The sequence below is a fragment of the Oncorhynchus mykiss genome, chromosome 12, assembly GCF_057628025.1.
Source record: "Oncorhynchus mykiss isolate SJ-2025 chromosome 12, ASM5762802v1, whole genome shotgun sequence".
Taxonomy (NCBI): domain Eukaryota; kingdom Metazoa; phylum Chordata; class Actinopteri; order Salmoniformes; family Salmonidae; genus Oncorhynchus; species Oncorhynchus mykiss.
The window spans coordinates 39,653,544-39,681,338 of NC_143033.1; the positions used below are offsets into that span (position 1 = coordinate 39,653,544).

At 42.2% G+C, this 27,795-nt stretch overlaps 1 protein-coding gene across 2 annotated transcripts in view; it reads left to right on the forward strand.

Moving 5' to 3' along the window:
* LOC110537574 (uncharacterized) overlaps positions 1–27,795 on the forward strand; it is a 79,150-nt gene that overhangs the window by 49,544 nt on the left and 1,811 nt on the right. The window contains exons 9-20 of one of the 2 annotated variants that reach the window (XM_036937537.2): positions 6,279–6,405; positions 12,442–12,477; positions 12,633–12,754; positions 13,192–13,321; positions 16,671–16,816; positions 17,198–17,324; positions 17,845–17,877; positions 17,999–18,108; positions 20,437–20,563; positions 20,953–21,080; positions 21,279–21,402; positions 27,423–27,608. In XM_036937537.2, the coding sequence (XP_036793432.2) occupies positions 6,279–6,405; positions 12,442–12,477; positions 12,633–12,754; positions 13,192–13,321; positions 16,671–16,816; positions 17,198–17,324; positions 17,845–17,877; positions 17,999–18,108; positions 20,437–20,563; positions 20,953–21,080; positions 21,279–21,402; positions 27,423–27,608 (1,396 nt within the window). The remainder of the gene's footprint in view (positions 1–6,278; positions 6,406–12,441; positions 12,478–12,632; positions 12,755–13,191; positions 13,322–16,670; positions 16,817–17,197; positions 17,325–17,844; positions 17,878–17,998; positions 18,109–20,436; positions 20,564–20,952; positions 21,081–21,278; positions 21,403–27,422; positions 27,609–27,795) is intronic. The other variant, XM_021623723.3, reaches the window with a different exon arrangement.

Here is a 27,795-nt window from a genome sequence, read left to right on the forward strand (position 1 = left end):
ACCCATCGTACATACAGTTGGAAAACTATGGGAATGTGAATACTTTACACATGATTGACCGGTCATCTTTCTGTTGAAATCGCCTGGGCCGTCTATGGGGAGTCGTTCGACAGTCTGGTTTGTCCACCAGTGGTCGCAATGTCCTTTGTAGTTGTAGTAGGCTACTTTGTCTTGGAGTGTTCGTTAGATTTGATTCTTCAGATGTACCACACGGTGGTCGGAGGGAAATGTTCTTCCCCTCTCGTCTTCGTTAGACTGGATCCTTCAAATGTTACCCACGCAGTGGTCTTTGGTCGAGTTTACTAGACTAAAGTATTTAAACAGCTGCAGACTGAATGTTCCGATGTAGTTTTTTTCTTCTTCACTCGAGTGTTTCAGAGTTTTACCGTTTTCTGGTCTGGTAGTTTTAAACCATTTCAATGTGTGGATGATCCTCACGTTCTCTGGTCTCAATGGTTCATTATTCAGGGTACAGCTAGGACCACTTTACACACTGGCAGCAACCTGGCATGTTTTGGTCTCTAGAGGTTTTCTTCTTCACTCGTGTTGAGAGTTTCTAACCATTTCGTAACATTCAGCTCACGCTGTCGGTCACGTTGGTCTGTTGTAAATTTCATTAGGAGTCCTTTATAAGTACTCTGGAAAAAGGGGCGTTCCATCCTTTTGGCATAATGTCTGTGCTCACGTGGGCGTGGTTACTGACTGGGTAATACTTTAAATGACAACAATCATCAAATTTAGAAGGCTAAAATCATATTGCTATCTTTTCACAAGTAGTTTCATATTTAATCATATAAGTTTCACAACATTTAAATATACATCTGATAACTGGGATGTATACATTTGTAGAGTTACCATTATCTTGCTATACCATCTTTAATGACATCACAAATCAGCAAATTATATGACATGATTATTGTTTGGATCCTCACCAACCATTTCCCACATTCTTTATGTTAGAAACATTGTTACATTATCCACTTTTGGATGATGGAGTTTTGGCTGCAGATTCTCTCTCTACACACATCAGATTCCTTTGTTCAATACTGCGGGTCCAGAGAGAGAAAGTTTACGACCGGTCGTTAAAGTCATAAACCTTCCTCTCTGGTGGGAGAGAGGGGGGGGCTCTCTTTGATCCTCACCCAGGGGGGAAAGTCATGACAGTGCTTAGGGTCGTTGTCCTGTTGGAAGGTGAACTTTCACCAAAGTCTGAGGTCCTGAGCGCTCTGGAGCAAGTTTTCATCAAGGATCTCTCTGTACTTTGCTCCGTTCATCTTTCCCTCGATCCTAACTAGTCTCCCAGTCCCTGCCGCTGAAAAACATCCCCACAACATTATGCCGCCACCACCATGCTTCATCTTAGGGATGGTATTGGCCAGGTGATGAGCGGTGCCTGGTTTCCTCCAGAAGTGACTGTCAGAGTGACCATCAGGCTCTTGGTCACCTCCCTGACCAAGGCTCTTCTCCCCCGATTGCTCAGTTTGGCCAGGCGGCCTGCTCTAGGGAGAGTCTTAGTGGTTCCAAACTTATTCAATTTAAGAATGATGGGGCCCACCGTGTTCTTGGGGACCTTCAATGCTGCATAAATGTTTTGGTACTCTTCCCCAGATCTGTGCCTTGACACAATCCTGTCTCGGCTTAGTTTTTACTTATATAGATCCTAATATAGACAAGTGTGTGCCTTTCCAAATCATGTCCAGTGAATTGAATTTACCACAGGTGAACTCCAATCAAGTTGTAGAAACATCTCAAGGATGATCAATGGAAACTGGATGCACCTGAGCTAAATTTCGAGAGGCTCAAAGTAAAGGGACTGAAAACTTATGTAAATAAGCTATTTTTGTTTTTATTTTTTATTTATAAATTTGCAAAAATATCAAACATTTTGCTTTGTCATTATGGGGCATTGTGTGTAGATTGATGAGGGGAAAACATTTTTTCATAAATTTTAAAATAAGGCTGCAACATAACAAAATGTGGAAAAAGTGAAAGGGTCTGAATACTTTCCAAATGCACTGTATATACAGTGTGAGTTCTCAATGTACACTGAGTATACCAAACATTAGGAACACCTTCCTAATATTGAATTGCCCCCAGAACATCCTCAATTTGTCGGGGTCATGGACTCTACAAGGTGTCAAAAGCGTTCCACAGGGATGCTGGCCCATGTTCACTCCAATGCTTCCCACAGTTGTGTCAAGTTGGCTGGATGTCCTTTGGGTGGTGGACCATTCTTGATAGACATGGGAAACTGTTGAATGTGAAAAACCCAGCAGCAGTGCAGTTCTTGACACAAACTTGTGAGCTTGGTACCTACTACCTTACCCTGTTCAAAGGCACTTAAATCTTTTGTCTTGCCCAGTCACCCTCTGAATGGCTCACATACACCATCCATGTCTCAGTTGTCTCAAGGCTTAAAAATCCTTCTTTAACCTGTCTCCTCCCCTTCATCTACACTGATTTGAAGTGGATTTAACAAGTGAAATCAATAAGGGATCATAGCATTCACCTGGATTCACCTGGTCAGTCTATGTCATGGAAAGAGCATGTGTTCTTAATGTTTTGTATACTCATTGTATATCCCAAGTATTGGTGTTTGATCATGCATTCATACAGTTCATGCATAAAACAATGAACTTAGAAGCCTCCATAAATGCGGTGCCACATAAATCAGTGGAGGTGGGTGACTTGGAAAATTGAGGAGGATGGAAGACACTTTACAGATGCGGACTGCATGGAGACAACAAACTGTGTTTAAAAATCCATCAGACTAATTATTGTAGCCTAAAGCATTTAATAAAGACATGTATAGTACAATATTGTTGTGAATAAGAGGGCTACTTACACAGTGTTGGGAAGGGATCACGGCAGTGATTGAATGAGGGTATGAGGCATGAGTTGAGGCATTCAGAGGCTTGGTTTCAGTGCAGGACAGGCCCATCATGGAAAGGGGGATACCTAGTCAGTTGTCCAACTGAATGTATTCAACTGAAATGTGTCTTCCACATTTAACCCAACCCGTCTGAATCAGGGAGGTGCAGGGGGCTGCCTTAATCAACATCCACGTCTTCGGGGAACAGTGGATTAACTGCTTTGCTCAGGCAGAACGACAGATTTTTACCTTGTCAGCTCGGGGATTGAGTTTGTCCAAGCAAGGAGGTTAATCATTGATGTGTAATAATATGATTGTGTATGTGATTGACTATACATACAGTAATGACACAAAATGTACAGGTTTGCTCACAGTGCTTGGAGTGGAAACATTCAATGTGCCAGATGATGAGAGGGCACATGAGACGTGGTAGTGGAGTGGAAAGGTCATCACCTCTTAGTCAGGGAACAGGAGGGGACTTGTAAATACAAATACCAGATGCATCATAGGTGTGTGCAACAAGTTAAACTCTGACATCTCAGAATTCACAAAGTCGAACACAGACTGCGCATCTCGCTCCCTTGACACATCAAAGTAGCCCAAGAAACGTTCCTGAATAAAGCCCTGATCATCACAAACATGACGATAACTGACAACTGCAAGCAGACTGGTGGCACAATAGAGGTGGGGAGTTCTTCCTCATCTTGTAACCTAACCAGGAAAATTCCGGACCCTATAGGGGATGACAGTGATAAACCAGGTGTAAAAATGTTTTATACGGGCTATAGGACCAGTTTTTCAGATCACATGGTTTAAAAAAACTCCTGACCCTGGGGAGGATGGAAAACCCTGTCAAACTGCAGCAACCTGATACATGTAGACTAGACTAATAGGGGAATTTCCTCTACCCAGACAGGAAGACTACAACGGATGGACAGTAGAACTCAGAGGCTGCATTAAGCATGTTTCCACCATGCAGGCCTATGCAACTGTAGGCCTAATTAAACATTTACTCACAATCTATGTCGTCACTATTATGTTGATTTGATTAATTCCAGTTAATAATTGTCTATTGAAAACGTATAGGCAGCCAAGCCAGCCCAAGTTTGATTTATAAACCAAATTTGATCACATTCACATTTTCTCCTGACAAACAAATAGACTATAAATACGTAACGTTACAAATTCGTTTACCCTGACCAGATGGACAGGGCACATATGCTGTATTATTAGTGGCCTAAAGTTGATCAGACTAAAAAATCGTCTCGTTTTCATCCCGTACAGCATGTCAGATCTCTAATGTTTAGGTCTAGCATAGGCTGCTGAAACATTTATGTAAAGAGTTTTTGCTCGTGTCTGTTCGGAGTCAAGCTCTCTTTTTAATCTCACTTTTAAAGGATGATGTGATGGAAGTGATCAAATCATTCTGAATTGATTTCGGCGCCCCAGAGAAGAACTTCCATATGCTCAGCAGGTAAAGCATCGTAATGAGCAATTACCTCTGCAAGCTCCTGGTAGTTGCCCTTTTTATCTGAACTTTCCCTGTCATCGTGCCCTTCAGTAAAAGCCAACTCTTGCCGATAAGCTGCTTGTGACCTTGTTTCTTCTTACCTTCTTGTTGTTATTGCGCAGTTTGAATATGCAAACGTTCGTCCATTTTCCAAGGAGCTTAAATCTGATCAAATCAAATGTTATTGGTCACATACACGTGTTTAGCAGATGTTATTGCGAGTGTATCGAAAGACTTGTGCGTCTAGTTTCGACAGTGCGGCAATATCTAACAAGTAATATCTAACAATTTCACAACAAATACCTAATACACACAAATCTAAGTAAAGGAATTGAATATGAATATATAAGTATGTGGATGAGCAATGTCAGAGCGGCATAGACTAAGATACAGTAGAATAATATAGAATACAGTATATACATATGAGATGAGTAATGCAAGATATGTAAACATTATTAAAGTGACATTATTAAAGTGACTAGTGATCCATTTATTAAAGTGGCCAATGATTTCAAGTCTGTATGTAGAAAATAGCCTCTCTGTGCTAGTGATGGCTATTTTAACAGTCTGATGGCCTTGAGATAGAAATGAAAAGGGTTCTTCAACAATTAATCCACAACATTGTTGTTGGCATTAGCTAGCCATTCTGTCTGAGAAAGCTACTTGAAACTAAAGTCAGTTCAATTTATTTCAATTTGGGGCCTGCCGAGTGGCACAGTGGTATAAGTAGCTGTGAGAGAGAGATCCTGGTTCGAGCTCAGGCTCTGTCGCAGCTGACCGTGACAGGGAGACCTATGGGGTGCCGCACAATTGGCCCAGTGTTGTCCGGGTTAGGGGAGGGTTTGGCCGGCAGGGATGTTCTTGTCCCATCGCGCTCTAGCAACTCCTGTGGCAGGCTGGGCGCATGCATGCTGACACGGTCGGCGGGTGCATGGGGTTTCCTCCGACACATTTGTGCTGCTGACATTATAAGCGGGCGTTATGTCAAGAAGCGGCTCGGCTGGGTTGTGTTTCCGAGTACGCACCGCTCTTGACCTTCGCCTCTCCCCCGAGTCCGTACGGGAGTTGCAGTGATGGGACAAGACTGTAACTACCAATTGGATACCACGAAATTGGGGAGAAAAAGGGGCAAACATTTATTTTATTTTTTTCAATTTGCCTTGCTAACTCCACACAAAAATGAAGTTCTAAAACCAATTAAACATAATATAATCTACCTCCTCCGTCTCCTGTAGTTTGAAGAAGCTCATTTGAATTGAATGATATACTAAAAATGCTCAACTAATGCTTCACTCTCAATCTGCATCCAACATGTCACCAACTAACCAAGCTTCTCAACACACAGAACCCCCAAAATGCTCTGTGGCACAACCCCAATACACCACACTAGGTTCGTTCTCTGAACCTAATCCTATGAGTGGATGGACAACATGTCAGTTCATATTGCAAAAGCTATGATTGGTTGGAGGACGTCCTCCGGAAGTGGTCATAATTACCATGTAGGTCAAAATGGAAGTAGCCTCCTAAGTTTTGTATTGAAGTCAATGTAGCCGGAAGAGGATGGGAAATAGCTGTCCTCTGGCTGCACAATGGTGCTAGCGAAACATTTTGTTTTAATCAGGTATTTGGTGATGTGAATATATTTTGTGTAGTTTTATCGAAAAAGGATAACTTTTTTAATGTTTCATTATTTAACTCTGAGTAACTCACTGAGTAGGATGGTCCTCCCCTTCTTGCCCTGAGGAGCCTCCACTGACATAAATGGATCATGTTTACCTGTAACTTGAAAACAACGACACCAGATGCTTGTAACAAAGCATCTGCTTAGAAAACAAGAGAGATTAGATTACCTGGACCTCTCATTTATAATGCCTTAATCTTGTTTTTCCACCTTAGTTGGCTTGCCTATGACAACCCTGGTTTCCATGGGAACTATGCGATTATGGAAGCAGGTGGCTCCCCAACACCTGGCGCTGGTCATCCCCAGGTCGCCGCTGTGAGGTCACTGAGACCCCTCAGAATGGTAAGGTTTGATCAAGGTGACATCACTCCGAGTCATCTGACATTGCTTGGCTGTGGTCGGGTTTGGGCTCAATTCCACTTCAATGCTATCCATGCAGGAAAGGAATTTATATTTGATTTTGAAATTGGCACAGTTTTAGCCGATAAAATTAGCCCATAGGATTTCTTCAATGTAATAGGCTATGTTTCAATGTCTCTCAGAAATATAAAGTGCCTTCAGAAAGTATTCACTCCTGCTGACCTTTTCCACATTTTGTTGTGTTACAACCTGAATTTAAAAATGATAAAATTTATATTTTGTGTCACTGGCCTACCCCATAAAAATGAAAAGCTGAAATGTCCTGAGTCAATAAGTATTCAAGTATGACAAGCCTAAATAAGTTCAGGAGTAAAATTCTGCTTAACAAGTCACATAATAAATTGCATGGACTCACTCTGTGTGCAATAAGTGTTTAATATGATTTTTTAGTGACTAAATCAAATCAAAATCAAATGTATTATGTAGCCCTTTGTACATCACCTGATATCTCAAAGTGCTGTACAGAAACTCAGCCTAAAACCCCAAACAGCAAGCAATGCAGGTGTAGAAGCACGGTGGCTAGGAAAAACTCCCTAGAAAGGCCAAAACCTAGGAAGAACCCTAGAGAGGAACCAGGCTATGAGGGGTGGCCAGTCCTCTTCTGGCTGTGCTGGGTGGAGATTATAACAGAACATGGCCAAGATGTTCAAATGTTCAAAATTGACCTGCATGGTCAAATAATAATAATCACAGTAGTTGTCGAGGGTGCAGAAAGTCAGCACCTCAGGAGTAAATGTCAGTTGGCTTTTCATAGCCGATCATTAAGAGTATCTCTACCACTCCTGCTGTCTCTAGAGAGTTGAAAACAGCAGGTCTGGGACAGGTAGCATGTCAAGTAGCACGTCCGACTACCTCATGTCTGTACTGCACACATACAATTATCTGTCAGGTCCCTCAGTTGAGCAGTACATTTCAAACACAGATTCAACCACAAAGACTAGGAAGGTTTTCCAATGCCTCACAAAGAAAGGCACCTGTCTGCTTTAAAAAAGCATTGAATATCCCTTTGAGCATGGTGAAGTTATTAATTACACTTTGGATGATGTATCTATATGCCCAGTCACTGCAACGGTACAGGCATCCTTCCTAACTCAGTTGCTGCAGAGGAAGGCAAACATCCAGGGATTTCACCATGAGGCCAAGGATGACTTTAAAACAGTTTGCAATGAACACGAGGGGAGACAGGGAGCTGGTTTCAAGCACAGGGCGCAGCAGGTGTTTATTGCAAAGGACCACAGGAGGAGGCAGGTAGCTGGGTCCAGGGGCAGGCAGAAGGTCACAGGGGGTCCAAAAGGGCAACAGTACAGGCAGGGAAAAGGCTAGTAACGTAGTCCGGGAGATCAGACAATAGGTACAGTTGAAGTTTACATACACTTAGGTTGGAGTCATTAAAACTTGTTTTTTAACCACTCCACAAATGTCTTGTTAATGGCTGCAGGGGCAGTATTGAGTAGCTTGGATGAAAAGGTGCCCAGAGTAAACTGCCTGCTCCTCAGTCCCAGTTGCTAATATTTGCATATTATTATTATTATTATTATTGGATAGAAAACACTCTGAAGTTTCTAAAACTGTTTGAATGATGTCTGTGAGTATAACAACTCATATGGCAGGCAAAAACCTGAGAAGAGATCCAAACAGGAAGTGGGAAATCTGAGGTTGGTCGATGTTCAACCCAGCCCCTATTGAATACACAGTGGGATATTGGTTATGTTGCAATTGGCTCAGAACAGGGAAGCACGGCTGGGCCTTGGATGTACACAGAGAGCAAACATTAATAATATGCATGTCAATCTCTCCTGGCTCAAAGTGGAGGAGAGATTGACTTCATCACTACTTGTATTTGTGAGAGGTATTGACATGCTAAATGCACCAAGCTGTCTGTTTGAACTACTGGCACACGGCTCACACACCCATGCATACCCCACAAGACATGCCACCAGAGATCTCTTCACAGTCTCCAAGTCCAGAACAGACTATGGGAGGCATACAGTACTACATAGAGCCATTAATACGTGGAACTCAATTCCACATCAAGTAACTGATGCAAGCAGTAGAATCAGATTTTTTAAAATTGATAAAAATACACCTTATGTAACAGCGGGGACTGTGAAGAGACACAAGCACAGGCACATGCATACACACACAATAACATACCCACTATACACACACGTACACATGGATTTTGTGTTGTAGATATGTGGTAGTAGAGTAGTGGCCTGAGGGCACACACTTAATGTTTTGTGAAATCTGTTGTGAATGTATTGTAATGTTTTTAAAATGGTATAAACTGCCTTAAGGCAGCAGCTAATTGGGATCCTTAATAAATCCAAATATACACTGGAGTTGCTTGCCAAGACGACATTGAATGTTTCTGAGTCACCTAGTTACAGTTTTGACTTAAATCCTCTTGAAAAAATCTATGGCAAGACTTGAAAATGGCTATTTAGCAATGATCAACAACCAATTTGGCACAGCATGAATGTTTTTATGAAGAATTTGCAAATATTGTACAATCCAGGTGTGGAAAGCTCTTAGAGACTTACCCAGAAGGACTGTAAAGCTGTAATCACTGCCAAAGGAGATTCTAACATGTATTGACTCATGGGGTGTAAATACTTATGTAAATTAGGTCTCTGAATTTAATTTTCAATACATTTGCAATCATTGCTGAAAACATGTTTTCACTTTGTCAGTATGGGCTATCCTGTGTAGATTAGTGAGATAATTTTGAATTCAGGCTGTAACACAACAAAATGTGGATTACGTCAAGGGGGTATGATTACTTTCTGTAGGCACTTGCAAAGGTATTCAGACCCTTTGGATTTCATCACATTTTATTGTGTTACAAAGTGGGATTAAAATTGATTTGTCAACAATCTACTCAAAATATTATGTCATAGTGGAAGAAAAATTCTAATATTTTTTAAAGATTAATAAACATAAAATACAGTGCCTTGCGAAAGTATTCGGCCCCCTTGAACTTTGCGACCTTTTGCCACATTTCAGGCTTCAAACATAAAGATATAAAACTGTATTTTTTTTGTGAAGAATCAACAACAAGTGGGACACAATCATGAAGTGGAACGACATTTATTGGATATTTCAAACTTTTTAACAAATCAAAAACTGAAAAATTGGGCGTGCAAAATTATTCAGCCCCCTTAAGTTAATACTTTGTAGCGCCACCTTTTGCTGCGATTACAGCTGTAAGTCGCTTGGGGTATGTCTCTATCAGTTTTGCACATCGAGAGACTGAATTTTTTTCCCATTCCTCCTTGCAAAACAGCTCGAGCTCAGTGAGGTTGGATGGAGAGCATTTGTGAACAGCAGTTTTCAGTTCTTTCCACAGATTCTCGATTGGATTCAGGTCTGGACTTTGACTTGGCCATTCTAACACCTGGATATGTTTATTTTTGAACCATTCCATTGTAGATTTTGCTTTATGTTTTGGATCATTGTCTTGTTGGAAGACAAATCTCCGTCCCAGTCTCAGGTCTTTTGCAGACTCCATCAGGTTTTCCAGAATGGTCCTGTATTTGGCTCCATCCATCTTCCCATCAATTTTAACCATCTTCCCTGTCCCTGCTGAAGAAAAGCAGGCCCAAACCATGATGCTGCCACCACCATGTTTGACAGTGGGGATGGTGTGTTCAGCTGTGTTGCTTTTACGCCAAACATAACGTTTTGCATTGTTGCCAAAAAGTTCAATTTTGGTTTCATCTGACCAGAGCACCTTCTTCCACATGTTTGGTGTGTCTCCCAGGTGGCTTGTGGCAAACTTTAAACAACACTTTTTATGGATATCTTTAAGAAATGGCTTTCTTCTTGCCACTCTTCCATAAAGGCCAGATTTGTGCAATATACGACTGATTGTTGTCCTATGGACAGAGTCTCCCACCTCAGCTGTAGATCTCTGCAGTTCATCCAGAGTGATCATGGGCCTCTGATCAGAGATGCAGCCAAGTCTTCTCCTTGTATGAGCTGAAAGTTTAGAGGGACGGCCACGTCTTGGTAGATTTGCAGTGGTCTGATACTCCTTCCATTTCAATATTATCGCTTACACAGTGCTCCTTGGGATGTTTAAAGCTTGGGAAATCTTTTTGTATCCAAATCGGGCTTTAAACTTCTTCACAACAGCATCTCGGACCTGCCTGGTGTGTTCATTGTTCTTCATGATGCTCTCTGCGCTTTTAACGGACCTCTGAGACTATCACAGTGCAGGTGCATTTATACGGAGACTTGATTACACACAGGTGGATTGTATTTATCATCATTAGTCATTTAGGTCAACATTGGATCATTCAGAGATCCTCACTGAACTTCTGGAGAGAGTTTGCTGCACTGAAAGTAAAGGGGCTGAATAATTTTGCACACCCAATTTTTCAGTCTTTGATTTGTTAAAAAAGTTTGAAATATCCAATAAATGTCGTTCCACTTCATGATTGTGTCCCACTTGTTGTTGATTCTTCACAAAAAAATACAGTTTTATATCTTTATGTTTGAAGCCTGAAATGTGGCAAAAGGTTGCAAAGTTCAAGGGGCCGAATACTTTCGCAAGGCACTGTAACTAACATATATTGGTTGCATAAGTATTCAGCTCCCTGATTCAATACATGGTAGAAACACATTTGACATCTATTACGGCTGTGAGTCTCTTGGGTAAGTGTATGCCTATTATTCTTTTCAAAATTCTTCAAGCTCTGTAAAGATGTTTGGGATAATTGCTAGACAGCAATTTCCATGTCTTGCCATAGATCTTCAAGCAGATCTAAGTCAACTGTAACTTGTCCACTCAGGAACATTCACTGTCTTCTTGGTAAGAAACTCCAGTGTAGATTTGACCTTGTGTTGTGGGTTATTGTCCTGCTGAAAGGTGAATTTCTCTCTTAGTCTCTTGTGTAAAGTAGACTGAATAAGTTTTTATTCTAGGATTTTTCCTGTGCTTAGTTCCATCCCATTTATTTTTATCCTGAAAAACTCTCCAGTATTTGCCGATGTCAAGCAAACCCTTACCATTATGCAGCCACCACCATGCTTGAAAATAAAGAAGCAGTTACTCAGTCATGTGCCCCAAACATAAGGCTTTGCATTTAGGACGAAAATTGTAATCCTTAGTTTTTTTGTAGTATTACTGTAGTTCCTTCTTGCATACAAGATGCATGTTTTGGAATATTTGTATTCTGTATATTTGTATTCTTCTTTTCACTGTCATTTAAGTCATTTTTGTGGAGTCACTACCATGTTGTAAATCCATCCTCAGTGTTCTCCCATCATAGCCATTGAACTCTGTAGCTGTTTTAAAATCACCAATGGCCTCATCGTAACATCTCTGAGCAGTTTCATTCCTGTCCTGCAGCCCAGTTCAGAATAACGACTGTATCTTTGATTTGTCTGGGGGGTTTAATGCATAATTATTAACTTGACAATGCTTCAAGAGATATTCAATATCTGATTTGTTATTGTTACCCATCTGCCAATCACTGCCCTTATTTATTAGGGTTTTGAAAAGCTCCCTGGTCTTTGTAGTTGAATCTGTTTGAAATTCAATACTTGACTGAGGGACTTACAGATGTTGTATGTATGGGGGACAGAGGAAGGGTTAGTCATTCAAAAACAATTTCAACCCCTAATATTTCACACAGAGTGAGTCCATTTAACTTATGATGTGATTTGTTAAGCGACATTTTCCTCCTGAGCTAATTTAGCCGTGCCTAAACAAAGGGCTGAATATTTATGCAACGACTATATTTTAGTTCAAAATGTTGAGTATTTTTTCAACATGAGAATTTTGTGTAGATTGTTGACAAAAAAAAATATTGAATCAATTTTAATCCCACTGTAACACAATAAAATGTGAATAAATCCAAGGGGTCTGAATACTTTTCAAAGGCACTGTATATGACTGAGCATTGTTCTCATCAAGGTTAGGTTTCATTGTGTTCTGTGTCTCTCTGATAGAGTGGACTCAGAGTGAGGAGACCTCTGGATCCTAAGGTAAGCAAGACATTATCGATAGTGAAAGTACATCATAAATCACTATACCCTGCAGTTAAATAATCACATCACTTTGCCCGATGATGATGAATTATAATGATCATGGAAGTAAATTAATTAAAAAGTACCTGAGATATAGTTTTGGGTTTTAATAGCTGTTGGTGTTCGAGCAGCCCTACTTCCAGGGGCGGAGCGGAGAGCTGGGAGGCCACACCCCCAGTCTGGGAGCTGTGGCTGGGCTGAAGGGGGCATTGTCGCTACGGGTCATTGGTGGAGTGTGAGTCCAAGCTACATACTTGATTTAAGGTTTTTATAAGGTGTGTCTTTCTGCTGAAAACAGTTTCACAATCTGCTGGTCATGTGATTACTCTGAAAAGCTACCTCCTGTAGTTTACTGTCTAATAGAGCAAATATAGCTCACCTCCCTGTGCAAACATGAGCCATGCAGAACTGGAGGTAAGTGTGCGTTCATATGGAAGTGTGCGCGTGTGCATGCTTTGGTGTGTTACGGGGAGGGATAACATTTCAATTGTAACATCTCAAAAACCCCAAACATCACGATCAACCAAACAATAAAGATATCACTGCTTTTTGTCCAAGGCATTCCTTTGCAGTAACTCAAGTGGAATATCCACCTCTAAGACACTGTTATCAGCATCACTGTATCATTGACACCCAGGCTCCTATTCAAGCTGTGACCTATGTTTTTGACAGATGGGTGGGCTACACTGGAGAGGACTACACAGGATGGCAGTATTTACTGGAGGAGGGAGAATACAGTGACTGCGCAGATCTGGGTGGAGCCGATCACCCTCTGCTGCTCTCCTTCCGCTTCCTACAGGCAGTAAGTTACAGGGTTTTAATGATATGGTTATTTACAGTTTAACATGTAGTCAGTATATGTGGCCTATGTGGGAATGTGTAAGAATGAGGGAAGTCAATTAAATGTGTTGGGTAGGGTTTCCGTTAGGAAAATGTGGCTCCAGACATTTGACCGGCAGCATTTTAATTTACCGGACATTTAAGAAATTTACCGAACCCATATGCATAACCTCAATAGGGCTTCCACCCACTGTGCTCGGAATGACAGAAATCACATTTAGTTTATGGTAATTCATCTTAACAGAACATGCAACTCCAGGATGCAACCGTGTGCGTCCTTACCAAATTCTGATGTGCAATTTAGAATAACTGTCCGCGTTTACTTTTCCTCAGACAACAAGAGGAGTAATGAACAGTAAAATCAGTAGTAAATGTCAATCTACTATCCACCATAGTAGAAAAGCTTACCTATTCTATTGGTCAGCTTGTCGTTCTGTGTGAGGAAATCAATAGCCTAATCCAAACAGACTCTGGGACAGTTGTGGGATGATAGAGCCCACATTCCTACAGGTCTAGGCTACATCCTGAAAAAAAATAATAAATCAATGAGGCTCATGAAACAGATCAGAACGTTTAGTTTAAAATGTTGATAAAATGTTATTTATTCACATAAGGGCAGCAATGCACACAAGGCAGTAGACTACGCTCAAATGTTTGTTCCATAATGCAATTAGCAGGAAAACACGGTTGTCAAAAGCGCCCTGCACATGCAAGCTGTTTCACAAGACGGAGATGAAAATATCCTTTAGAAATGTTTAGAGAGGGGAGATCTAAAGACAACTTGCCTGGGTTGTTAATATGATTGTGATTGTACCTTTGGCTGCCGGGCAATGCGAGACAGTTGATTTGAAAACCAATAGAGCATGAGAGAAATAGGAAACTGGTTTCAATGGGTGGAGGAGATTAATCATAAAATAATTGCCTGCACGTTTGGTTGCATTTTGGCTATGCTACTTTGAAGCAAGGTAAGATATGGCTCATAATATTTACTAAAAGATTCAGTTTCAAACAATTAAGTATATGTTTTCTAAATGCATACTGCCTCCAGCTCATTACAAAATGGTGTGTGACGTGCTGAAGCCTGCCTAGTTGCCTATGCACTTGACTGGCAAATAGAAAGTGCGCTTCAATGAATGAATGAATTACATTTTAGTGTCAAATTCATTGATAATTCCTCCAGTGTTCTGTGCAGTGCGCACCACATAAAGACTGAAAATGAAGTCAATACATAATAGTAAATAAGGTTATCCAAGCAATAGTTATGTCAGTAAAACAGTAAAAATAATTCGACCAAAATATATATTTAAGTGATCATGCCAGAGAAGCCGGTGTTTGGAGGATATATTGGCACGGGTTTTGTTAGGCCCGAGAAGAAGTTGAGGGCCAGCATATTATATGCATATTCTAGATTCTGAGCCTGAGAAATAGGCCGTTTAATTTGGGTACGTGTTTCATCCAAACATCAAAATACTGCCCCCTACACTCAAGAGGTTAATTTGATTTTTGTACAACTCTCCACAGTCAGACTATTGGAAAAGGTCAGACATTTTAGTTGCCCAGGCTCCCCCTATGGAGAGAACCCATTGAAAAACTTTGCTGGCTATTATGGCAATTGACATATCCATGTAATGAATACTCGGGAGAAAAAGGTGTAGATTCACGTGCAGAGCGCATCAGGTATTTATTTGGCCTTCGCAGAAGGCAGGAATCGTGGTCACAGGCAGGCAATGGTCATACCCAGGTAGGCAAACAGGCAGGTGAGTCAAAACTAGGACTGAAGGCTATAACTGGTTCTCACAATCGACTAGGAAAATGCTTAGTAGAGTCAAAACGAACAATACCTCACAAAGGCACAAACAGAATGAACTGAACTAAATAAGGAGCTGATGAGACCAGGTGAGTAACTAACACAGGTGAAATCAATAAACAAAAATGAAAGACTGAAAGACAGGGTTACATTCAGCAAGGTTTACTAAGAAAATAAATACAGAACCTTACAATCCAACAGTGTCTCACCAAGGTCTCACCATACACACCTTCCATCTCACCTCACAGGGTTCCCAGCCCATGTCTCCAGTTATTGCCAGTATAGGTGCAAACTTGTGCATACCTAAAAAAAATAGCGTAATGCTCTGTTATGGACGTTTTTGAGATACTTCTTAGCACCCCACACTCCTGCTGAATAGTCCAGAACAGGACACACGTCTGATGCAGTTTGGAATAAGTAGAATAACCAATATCTTTGAGTGTTTCTGTTTTTACTATAACTCCCCCAAGAGCTTGCTGAGTCGGCCAGGGCAGATGTACCGTATAGAAAGGTCATGTGTTCATCAAAATAAAAAACTGTTGAGAAATAAAAAATAGTAGCTCTTTTTTTAAGCGTGTTTCACTCTAGCAGCAACCAACAGCTGTTTGATGAGCTGAAGCAGCTGCTCTAGTGCTACATTGACTGGTATTTAAATAAATGAATAGGCCAAAATGCATTATTTCGCAGTGGGATTATCATTTTCTGGGGACAATTGGCTGGTGCCAATTTTTTTAAGCGGCTTTTCATTTATTTATTTTTCAGCTTTTGGCTGTTACCGGCTAAAGGAAACCCTGGTGTTGGGGGTTGTGAATGTGCCTGCGTGTGTGTGCATCTGTGTGTTTTCCAACCCTCAATGTCACAGGCATTTGTCGGAAACCAGGCCAAATTCTTTAAATTGGCCATTTGTGTGTCCCAGTTTGTCAGCCATCAAACCTCTAGTCCACTCCCTTTCAATCACCTCACCACTGAACAGTGGCTAAGTGTCTATTTTAGCCTCCAAGTATCAGTCAGAAGCGCTAGCTAGTAGAAGCACTCTTACAGCTAACTCCTGGCTAGGATAGGCAAGGCTATGCTCCTAATGGGATTAAACAGGTAGAGCTAATTGCTAGCTGTTTTATCATATGGCAGGTTAATTAGCATTCCAGTTCCCTCTACTCGTGCCCTGTGGCTGTTAGCGGCACCACTCTTTTGATCAACTCTACACCGATGTGTAGTCTCCAGCAGCCATTTTGTAAAGCTCCCAATATGAATAGTGCTTACAGAGGGGTTCACAATGAACTACCTAAGCTAAATGCAGCAGCTATGTAAATGCAGCTTGTAGAGTTTTTCAGTTTGAGGCTACTTGAACATGAACAGTTGCGTATGTTTATATACAGTTAACCAGCCCACATTTCTTCATATTAACTCTGTTTAAACACGAGGCTATGTCAGTGTAAAAATTGTTGCAGCTACTTTATAAAGCAGTCTTACTCGTTGAGCTCTTCTGCATGTTTCCCATTGCCAGGACTTCATAGAGCCCTCAGTGTCACTGCATGAGGAAACTGGCTGTCCTGGAGACGGGGGGAGGAACATTTTGGATCTGGACATCCCTGATCTGGAGAAAGCTGGAGCCACTGAGAAGACCACTGCCATCTCTGTGAAGAGTGGAGTGTGAGTATCAATCAGGTGACCAAGGTTGAGGTCAATTCAGGAAATACATTGAAATTATGTTTTCGTCTTGAATTTAAATGGAATTGACCCCAATCCTGCAGATATTTGTTGTGAAATTGTTAGGTTAGATTACTCGTTGGTTATTACTGCATTGTCGGAACTAGAAGCACAAGCATTTCGCTACACTCGCATTAACATCTGCTAATCATGTGTATGTGACAAATAAAATTTGATTTGATTTGAGAAGACCAGTTACAATAACATCTCCAATCAATGTGCATCCCAACAATCTAAAGTTCACATAGTTTCATATGACTTTGTCATTCACTACTCACTGTGCCTCTGTGGTGCTGATGGTCTCTGGGCTTTGCTGGGTTTCAGATGGGTGGCGTATAGCGAGCGATGCTTCAGCGGAGAGCAGTGCATACTGGAGAAAGGCAAACATCCTGCCACTCTGCACTGGGGTGGCAACTATGGAGCAGCTAAGTCTATCAGACCCATACGATTGGTGAGCTCTGTTTCATAACCTATTAGAGGAATAGATCTACATATTTGTATTTGTAAAAATAGGAGTGTCATAAGAGTGTCATAAGAGTGACAAAGGAGTGACATATGCGGATGATATCCCTCCTATGTCTCTCCAATGTAGCTCTGTGGCACAATGAAAAATATACACTGAGTGTACAAAACATTAGGAACACCTTCCTAATATTGAGTTGCACCCATTTTTGCTCTCAGAACAGCCTCAATTAATCGGAGCATGGAATCTACAAGGTGTCAAAAGCATTTCCATAGGGATGCAGGCTCATGTTGACTTCAATGCTTCCCACAGTTGTCAAGTTGGCTGGATGTCCTTTAGGTGGTGGACCATTCTTGATACACACGGGAAACTGTTGAGCATGAAAAACCCAGCAGCGTTGCAGTTCTTGACACACTCAAAACATGCTTTGTACATTCAGTGTATGCTATAGATGTTGGAAAATATGACTTGGGAAATATGTCAAGAAGTCTTTTTTAAATTATTGCAGGAACTTTGTGGCACCGGAGAACCAAAGGTCTTGGTATGTATATGGAATTCCACCACATTATTTTCACCTGTCAAAAGACTAGTGAAAGGGGCAATTTTTTTGTAATTAGTTTCAGCTGTGAAGTGTGTACTGAGTTGTGCTTTTGTGTCTCCAGCTGCGGGCCTACAGCCAGCCCCACTACGGGGGAGTGAGTGAGGAGTACGAGGGGGAGGCAGGACACTGTGGATCTCTTTCCCCCATGTCCTTCAGAGTCATCAGGGGAAAGTGAGTACTAGAGGACTACCTACCATTGTACTATTAGATCTGTACTTATCCTAGAGTTGGAGTTATGTCCCCTCTTACTATGTAAAACGCTTTGAGCACAGTAAAAGTGCTATATACAGTGCCTTGCGAAAGTATTCGGCCCCCTTGAACTTTGCGACCTTTTGCCACATTTCAGGCTTCAAACATAAAGATATAAAACTGTATTTTTTTGTGAAGAATCAACAACAACTGGGACACAATCATGAAGTGGAACGACATTTATTGGATATTTCAAACTTTTTTAACAAATCAAAAACTGAAAAATTGGGCGTGCAAAATTATTCAGCCCCTTTACTTTCAGTGCAGCAAACTCTCTCCAGAAGTTCAGTGAGGATCTCTGAATGATCCAATGTTGACCTAAATGACTAATGATGATAAATACAATCCACCTGTGTGTAATCAAGTCTCCGTATAAATGCACCTGCACTGTGATAGTCTCAGAGGTCCGTTAAAAGCGCAGAGAGCATCATGAAGAACAAGGAACACACCAGGCAGGTCCGAGATACTGTTGTGAAGAAGTTTCAAGCCGGATTTGGATACAAAAAGATTTCCCAAGCTTTAAACATCCCAAGGAGCACTGTGCAAGCGATAATATTGAAATGGAAGGAGTATCAGACCACTGCAAATCTACCAAGACCTGGCCGTCCCTCTAAACTTTCAGCTCATACAAGGAGAAGACTGATCAGAGATGCAGCCAAGAGGCCCATGATCACTCTGGATGAACTGCAGAGATCTACAGCTAAGGTGGGAGACTCTGTCCATAGGACAACAATCAGTCGTATATTGCACAAATCTGGCCTTTATGGAAGAGTGGCAAGAAGAAAGCCATTTCTTAAAGATATCCATAAAAAGTTGTTTAAAGTTTGCCACAAGCCACCTGGGAGACACACCAAACATGTGGAAGAAGGTGCTCTGGTCAGATGAAACCAAAATTGAACTTTTTGGCAACAATGCAAAATGTTATGTTTGGCGTAAAAGCAACACAGCTGAACACACCATCCCCACTGTCAAACATGGTGGTGGCAGCATCATGGTTTGGGCCTGCTTTTCTTCAGCAGGGACAGGGAAGATGGTTAAAATTGTTGGGAAGATGGATGGAGCCAAATACACGACCATTCTGGAAGAAAACCTGATGGAGTCTGCAAAAGACCTGAGACTGGGACAGAGATTTGTCTTCCAACAAGACAATGATCCAAAACATAAAGCAAAATCTACAATGGAATGGTTCAAAAATAAACATATCCAGGTGTTAGAATGGCCAAGTCAAAGTCCAGACCTGAATCCAATCGAGAATCTGCGGAAAGAACTGAAAACTGCTGTTCACAAATGCTCTCCATCCAACCTCACTGAGCTCGAGCTGTTTTGCAAGGAGGAATGGCAAAAAATGTCAGTCTCTCGATGTGCAAAACTGATAGAGACATACCCCAAGCGACTTACAGCTGTAATTGCAGCAAAAGGTGGTGCTACAAAATATTAACTTAAGGGGGCTGAATAATTTTGCACGCCCAATTTTTCAGTTTTTGATTTGTTAAAAAAGTTTGAAATATCCAATAAATGTCGTTCCACTTCATGATTGTGTCCCACTTGTTGTTGATTCTTCACAAAAAAATACAGTTTTATATCTTTATGTTTGAAGCCTGAAATGTGGCAAAAGGTCGCAAAGTTCAAGGGGGCCGAATACTTTCGCAAGGCACTGTAAATCCAATAAATTAGGCCTCCCGGTGGCGCAGTGGTTAAGGGCGCTGTACTGCAGCGCCAGCTGTGCCATCAGAGACTCTGGGTTTGCGCCCAGGCTCTGTCATAACCGGCCGCGACCGGGAGGTCCGTGGGGCGACGCACAATTGGCCTAGCGTCGTTGGTGCGGCTGGCTTCCGCGCTGTGTTAAGAAGCAGTTAAGAAGCAGTGCGGCTAGGTTGGGTTGTGTATCAGAGGACGCATGACTTTCAACCTTCGTCTCTCCCGAGCCCGTGCGGGAGTTGTAGCGATGAGACATGATAGTAGCTACTACAACAATTGGACACCATGAAATTGGGGCGAAAAAAGGGGAAATAAAGAAATAAAGAAATAAAAATACAAAATACAAAAAATGTATTATTATTATGGGTCAATGGGTCAATGCAAATTTGAACTTCACAATTTCCCTTATAGGTTGTTGCTTATTAAGGAGTAGCCTGCTGTAGGCATGCCACAATGTATCTTTCACTGTAGTTGCCATATGAGGCAGAGAATATGTCTGTGATGCTTATTTATGTCTAAATCACACTTACTGCTCTTCCTGCCCCTTTCCAGCTGGCTGCTCTTTGATGAGGATTGTTACTGTGGAAACCAGTATGTCCTGGGAGAGGGTCTTTATCCTGACCTCATTTCCTGTGGCTGTGTGGACACTTCTGTCAAATCACTGAGGCCCATTCCCTATGTGAGTGTACCTGGCATGACCTCAGCCCATTTACTGCTAGCTTTAGGTAGCACAACAAGCTAGATGAAACACGTGAGCACACATGCAGTTTAACCATATTATATGCCATGATAAATAGATTAAGGTAGATTCCGTTCATCCACCATTGCAATTCATTGCAGTGCCATTAACGACAACCTATTCCCCATAATGCACTACCTTTGACCAGAGACAAGTCTTAGTACTGCTGGCCAAAAGCAGTGGACTGCTTTACCAATATATGTTTTTTTTGTATTTTGCCCTAATATAGTTCAATACAGGCACTTTGAAAAAGGATAGAACGTACGTACAGTACATCCAATGGCGTTCTCATCCAAGATGGCTGCTCTCCCTCCCTGTTGTGTCTATAGAGTTTCTCCGACCCGTCCATCAGCCTGTTCTCCCTGGATTACTTAGAGGGCCTGAAGATGGTTGCCGTAACACCCACAGAGCACATGAAGGACTTCTTCACTCAGTCTCTGCGGGTTGACAGTGGACTGTGAGTAGAGAGAGAGCCTGCCATCTCCTATGTCACTAAACAGCAAACATTACTGCCAGACAATATACAGTACATAGAGAAGGAACACAGTTTCCTGTGTCATGTTCATTAAGAAAACAAGTGAAACAATGAGGTACTACCCAAACCTGTTTCAAGACGTTTCTCTACGTTGTGCACAAATGAATGTGTTTTTGGCAGGTGGGTGGTGTATGAATATAGTCACTATAAGGGCCGTCAGATGCTGCTGCAGCCAGGGGAGCTTCCTGTGTGGGGAGAGCACAGCGGCTGGGACACCATTGCCTCCTTACGGCCCCTCAAACAGGTACAATACACACACAAATCTGACATTTGAGTCGCTCTCATCAAAGTGTCCTTTGTTACTGCATAAGATTCAACTGACTAGTTTAAGCCCGGGTGTACACTACACGATTTTGGCCCCGTATTAGCTCTCCCAGACAAGTTTTTGAGATCAGAAACAAAATCCCCATGTCGTTGTCTACTCGGGGCGCACGGCCGTCACCGACGCTCATTTAATGTGAGCAGGTCAAAGACGCAATCTTAGGGCAATCGATCTCATCTTTGAGCAGTCCCAGACGTCCCGATTTTACGTCCCTGCAATGCTCTTGCTGTGTGAGATGTGCAACGGCAAGTTTTGAGAATGATGATGAGCAATAGCCAACGTGAGTTCGCCAGAGAAGGCAATGAGATGATGTTGTACCCAGAATGTGTAGACTCTGGAGCAGGAGCAATGACTACTACTAGTATGTGTTTGTATTTGCCTTTAACCAAAGCAAAGTGTCAAATCGTAACAACTCTGGTGTTCACAAGCGATGTTATCCAATTCAAAATGTTGGCTAGATATTTCAACTCTGTATGGCAAGCGAGAATATCTGACTGAATATTTATGAGGCTGCTTTGAGCCACAGCTCGTAGCTATGTTAAATCTAATCACGTTGTTTTAGCGAGACGGAGAATCCTCGAGAATCCTCACGACCAAGTGAAGTCTTGAAGTGTGTGACCCCGTCTGTGCCACATCGTTTAGTGCGTGCACCACTATGTTGGCAACACAAAATAAACTACCTGCAAGACGGTTGTTTAATGTGAGAGGCTCAGCGATGTCAGGATTTTGAAAGTCGTGTAGTGTCCAACCGGCTTTTCCTGTATGTTCACATTCCATTGGGGGTTGGTTATGCATGTGTCTGGTGGGGATGTAGTGTAAGTGTGTTAGGGGGTTGTGTGACTGGCACGGTATTATTATTTTAGCTGTGTATGTGCATGCATGCTTGGGTGTGTGTTTTTAGAAGAGAGAGAGTATGCATGTAGGGTTGTTGTTGAATTCTAGCATGCAGTCAACACACAGAAGCTCCATGCTCGGGACTTTGAGCCTGAAGCCTGCTGGGTCCTGATAAAACCCACTTCCCAGAAAGTTATTTATACCCTATGAGAGACAGACAAGGCTTAGCACTGGTGTGTGTGTGTGTGTGTGTGTGTGTGTGTGTGTGTGTGTGTGTGTGTGTGTGGCGGAGCACTACTCTCACCCTGTTTGTAGACAAGACAGACAGGATGTGAAGGGGGTCGTGGTGATTTATACCCGTTTCTCGCTCAAGCTGATTTGACTGAAGCCATATGCAGCTATATAAATTCTTCCACTTGCACATATTCCATGATGTGGCATGGGTCACGTTTCCCATTGACCTCTATGAGTGCAGCACTCTCGTCTGTGCAGTATAACATGATACTAATGTGTCTGTTTCAAAATAGCTCGGTATACGGAATGACCGCCCAAGCCTAGTGCTATGTTACTGATGATTCAGTACCACAGTGCCTACAGAAAGTATTCATACCTCTTGACTTATTCCACATTTTGTTGTGTTAGTCTGAATTCAAAATGTATTAAATAGATGTTTTTCCTCACCAATCTACACACAATGCCCCATAATGGCAAAGTGAAAACATGTTTTTAGAATTTTTTGCAAATGTATTGACAATGCAATGCATAAATATCTAATTTACGTAAGTTTTCACACCCCCTGAGTCAACACGTTATAATCGCCTTTGGGAGCGATTACAGCTGTGAGTCTTTCTGGGTAAGTCTCTTAAAAGCTTTGCACACCTGGATTGTACAACATTTGCACATTATTCTTTTTAAAATTCTTCAAGCTCTATCAAGTTGGTTGTTAATCATTGCTAGACAGTCATTTTCCATTGATTTCTAATTTGATTTTAAATCAAAACTATAACTAAGCCACTCAGGAACATTCAATGTCATCTTGGTAAGCTACTCCAGTGTATTCAAATAAACTGAATGGAGCTAAGCACAGGCCTTGTTTTTTGGTTATTGTCCTGCTGAATGGTGAATTCATCTCCCAGTGTCTGGTGGAAAGAAGACTGAACCAGGTTTTCCTCTAGGATTTTGCCTGTGCTTAGCTCCATTCTGTTTATTTTTTATCTTGAAAAACTCCCCAGTTTTTAGCGATTACAAGCAAACTCATAACATGATGCAGCCACATCAAAGCTTGAAAATATGGAGAGTGGTACTCAGTAATATGTTGTATTGGATTTTCCCCAAGCATAACACTTTGTATTCAGGGCAAAAAGTGAATACCTATACCACGTTTTTTGCAGTATTACTTAAGTGACTTGTTGCAAACAGGATGCATGTTTTGGAATATTTTGATTCTGTACAGGCTTCCTTCTTTTCACTCTGTCAATTAGCTTAGTATTGTGGAGTAACTACAATGTTGTTAATCCATCTTCATCTCCTATCACAGTCATTAAACTGTTTTAAAGTCACAATTGGCCTCATGGTGAAATCCCTGTTTCCTTCCTCTCCGGCAACTGAGTTAGGAAGGACACCTGTATCTTTGTGGTGACTGAGTGTATTTGATACACCATCCAACGTGTAGTTAATGACTTCACCATGCTCAAAGCGGTAGTCAATTTTTGCTTCTTTTTTTTTTTACCCATCTACCAATAGGTGCCCTTCTTTGCGATGCATTGGAAAACCTCCCTGGACTGTGGTTGAATCTGTGTTTGAAATTCACAGCTCGACTGAGGGACCTTACAGATAATGTATGTGTGTATCAAGGCACAAGGCGATACCCAAATGCAGACACAGGAGGCAGATGGTTGGAGTCTTACAATGTTTATTCATTCGAAGGGGTAGGCAAGAGAATGCTTGTGGACAGAAAAAAAGGTCAAAACCAGATCAGAGTCCAGAAGGTACAGAGTGACAGACAGGCTCGTGGTCAAGGCAGGCAGAATAGTCAGGCAGGCGGGTACAAAGTCCAGAGACAGGCAAGGGTCAAAACCGGGAGGACTAGAAAAAGGAGAATGCAAAAAGCAGGAGAATGGGAAAACCGCTGGTTGACTTGGAAACATACAAGACGAACTGGCACAGAGAGACAGGAAACACAGGGATAAATACACTGTCACAGAGAGACAGGAAATACAGGGATAAGTACACAGGGAAAACAAGCGACACCTGGAGGGGGTGGAGACAATAACGAGGACAGGTGAAACTGATCAGGGTGTGACTGTGGGGTACAGAGATGATTGATCTCGTCATTCAAAAATTACGCTAAACACAATCATTGCACACAGAGTGAGTCCATGCAACTTATTATCTGACTTAAGCAAATTTTTACTCTTGAACTTATTTAGGCTTGACATAACAAAGAGGTTGACTCAAGACATTTCAGGTTTTTGCTTTTAATTCATTTGTAAAAATTTTGAAAAACATAGTTTGTCTTTGACATTATGGGGTATTTTTGTGTAGGCCAGTGACACAACAGCTCAATGTAATACATTTTAAATTCAGCCTGTAGGACAATAAAGTGTGGAAAAAGTCAAGGGTGAGAATACTTTCTGAAAGCACTGTACATAGAGTTCTAGACTGGCTTACGTTAGTTAGCCTGACGTGTTATATAGTAGGGTTTCTTACATTACACAACCCTTAGAGAAACTACCAGATAATAGGAAAGCCCCTGTAATTATTGAATTGTTGCAAAAGTATGTATTGTCAACAAAAATATAAACGCAACATGTAACAATTTCATTGATTTTACTGAGTTGCAGTTCATATTAGGAAATTAGTCAATTGAAATAAATTCATTAGGCCCTAATCTATACATTTCACACAACTGGGAATGCAGTTATGCATCTGTTGGTCAATGATAACTTAAAAAAAAATGGGCCTCAGGATCGGTATTTTTGTTCATTCAAATTGCACAAAAATGGGGGGGGGCACACAATGCAAATGGTCCGGGTAGCCATTTGATTACCTGTTCAGGAGTCTTATGGCTTGGGGGTAAAAACTGTTGAGAAGCCTTTTTGTCCTAGACTTGGCACTCCGGTATCGCTTGCCATGCGGTAGTAGAGAGAACAGTCTATGACTGGGGTGGCTGGGGTCTTTAACAATTTTTAGGGCCTTCCTCTGACACCGCCTGGTGTAGAGGTTCTGGATGGCAGGCAGCTTAGTTTAGTGATGTACTGGGCCGTACGCACTACCCTCTGTAGTGTCTTGCGGTCGGAGGCCGAGCAATTTCCGTACCAGGCAGTGATGCAACCAGCTCTCGATGTTGCAGCTGTAGAACCTTTTGAGGATCTCAGGACCCATGCCAAATCTTTTTAGTTTCCTGAGGGGGAATAGGCTTTGTCATGCCCTCTTCACGACTGTCTTGGTGCGTTTGGACCATTCTAGTTTGTTGGTGATGTGGACACCAAGGAACTTGAAGCTCTCAACCTGCTCCACTACAGCCCCATCAATGAGAATGGGGGCGTACTCGGTCCTCCTTTTCCTGTAGTCCACAATCAGCTCCCATAGTCTTGGTTACGTTGAGGGATAGGTTGTTTTTCTGGCACCACCCGGCCAGGTCTCTGACCTCCTCCCTATAGGCTGTCTCATCGCTGTCGGTGATCAGGCCCACCACTGTTGTGTCGTCTGCAAACTTAATGATGGTGTTGGAGTCGTGCCCGGCCATGCAGTCGTGGGTGAGCAGGGAGTACAGAGGGGACTGAGGGGCTCCAGTGTTGAGGATCAGCGTGGCAGATGTGTTGCTACCTACTCTCACCACCTGGGGGCGGCCCGTCAGGAAGTCCAGGATCCAGTTGCAGAGGGAGGTGTTTAGTCCCAGGATCCTTAGCTTAGTGATGAGCTTTGAGGGTACTATGGTGTTGAACGCTGAGCTGTAGTCAATGAATAGCAATCTCACGTAGGTGTTCTTTTTTTCCAGGTGGGAAAGGGCAGTGTGGAGTGCAATAGAGATTGCATCATCTGTGAATCTGTTTGGACGGTATACAAATTGGAGTGGGTCTAGGGTTTCTGGGACAATGGTGTTGATGTGAGCCATGGCCAGCCTTTCAAAACACTTCCTGGCTATGGACGTGAGTACTACGGGTCTGTAGTAATTTAGGCAGGTTGCCTTTGTGTTCTTGGGCACAGGGACTATGGTGGTCTGCTTGAAACATGTTGGTATTACAGACTCAATCAGGGACATGTTGAAAATGTCAGTGAAGACACCTGCCAGTTGGTCAGCACATGCCTGGAGCACACGTCCTGGTAATCCGTCTGGCCCCGCAGCCTTGTGTATGTTGACCTGTTTAAAGGTCATACTCACGCCGGCTACGGAGAGCGTGATCACACTGTCGTCCGGAACAGCTGATGCTCTCATGCATGCCTCAGTGTTGCTTGCCTTGAAGTGAGCATAGAAGTGATTTAGCTCATCTGGTAGGCTCGAGTCACTGGGCAGCTCACGGCTGTGCTTCCCTTTGTAGTCTGTAATAGTTTGCAAGCCCTGCCACATAAGACGAGCGTCTGAGCCGGTGTAGTATGATTCAATCTTAGCCCTGTATTGACACTTTGCCTGTTTGATGGTTCGTCACAGGGCATAGCAGGATTTCTTGTAAGCTTCCGAGTTAGAGTCCTGCACCTTGAAAGTGACAGCTCTGCCCTTTAGCTCAGTGCGAATGTTGCCTGTAATCCATGGCTTCTGGTTGGGGTATGTACGTACAGTCACTGTGGGGACGACTTCTTGGCAAATGAGAAATGCTCACTAATAGGGATGTAAACAAATAGGTTTTTGTGCGTATGGAACATTTCTGGGATCTTTTATTTCAGCTCATGGAACATGAAACTTCACTTTACATGTTGCGTTCATATTTTTTGTTCAATGCAATTGGAATACAATACAACTGGTTAACACTGCACACACGGTATTCTGTAACCACCTATGCTATTTTAAGTTACTTAAATGTTTTTCTCTTTTGTGAAAAATGTATTTTCCCCGCAGCAATGTCTAGGGTCTATATAACGTTCTGTGAAAGTTGATAACCCTCATTCAGTCTGTACTGTGTGTGGTCTCCCTCCAGCCCAGGCTTTATGTAGAGGTAAGGAGCCGTGCTCTGGGTTCAGTGCTGACCTCTGAGATTGTCCAGGACGACTTGTCCCTGGCCAGAGTGTCCCTGTCCCCGGCCTGCTCTCTGGACACCCAGCGCTGGCTCTTCACCGGAGGGCTGCTCTGCTGCAAGGTGTGTGTGTGTGGTCAAGTCTTGTCAACCTTTAAGCAAAACTAACATGGGAATATTCTAGGAAATATGCAAATAAAAGTGAAATCAGTCATCTACAATATGGATTGACTGTTTCCTCCAAGCTGAGGTCTGCAGCCAGCCAGTGATCACTCCACAGTTTGTCATGGTGTCTCCCAACTGTACATTA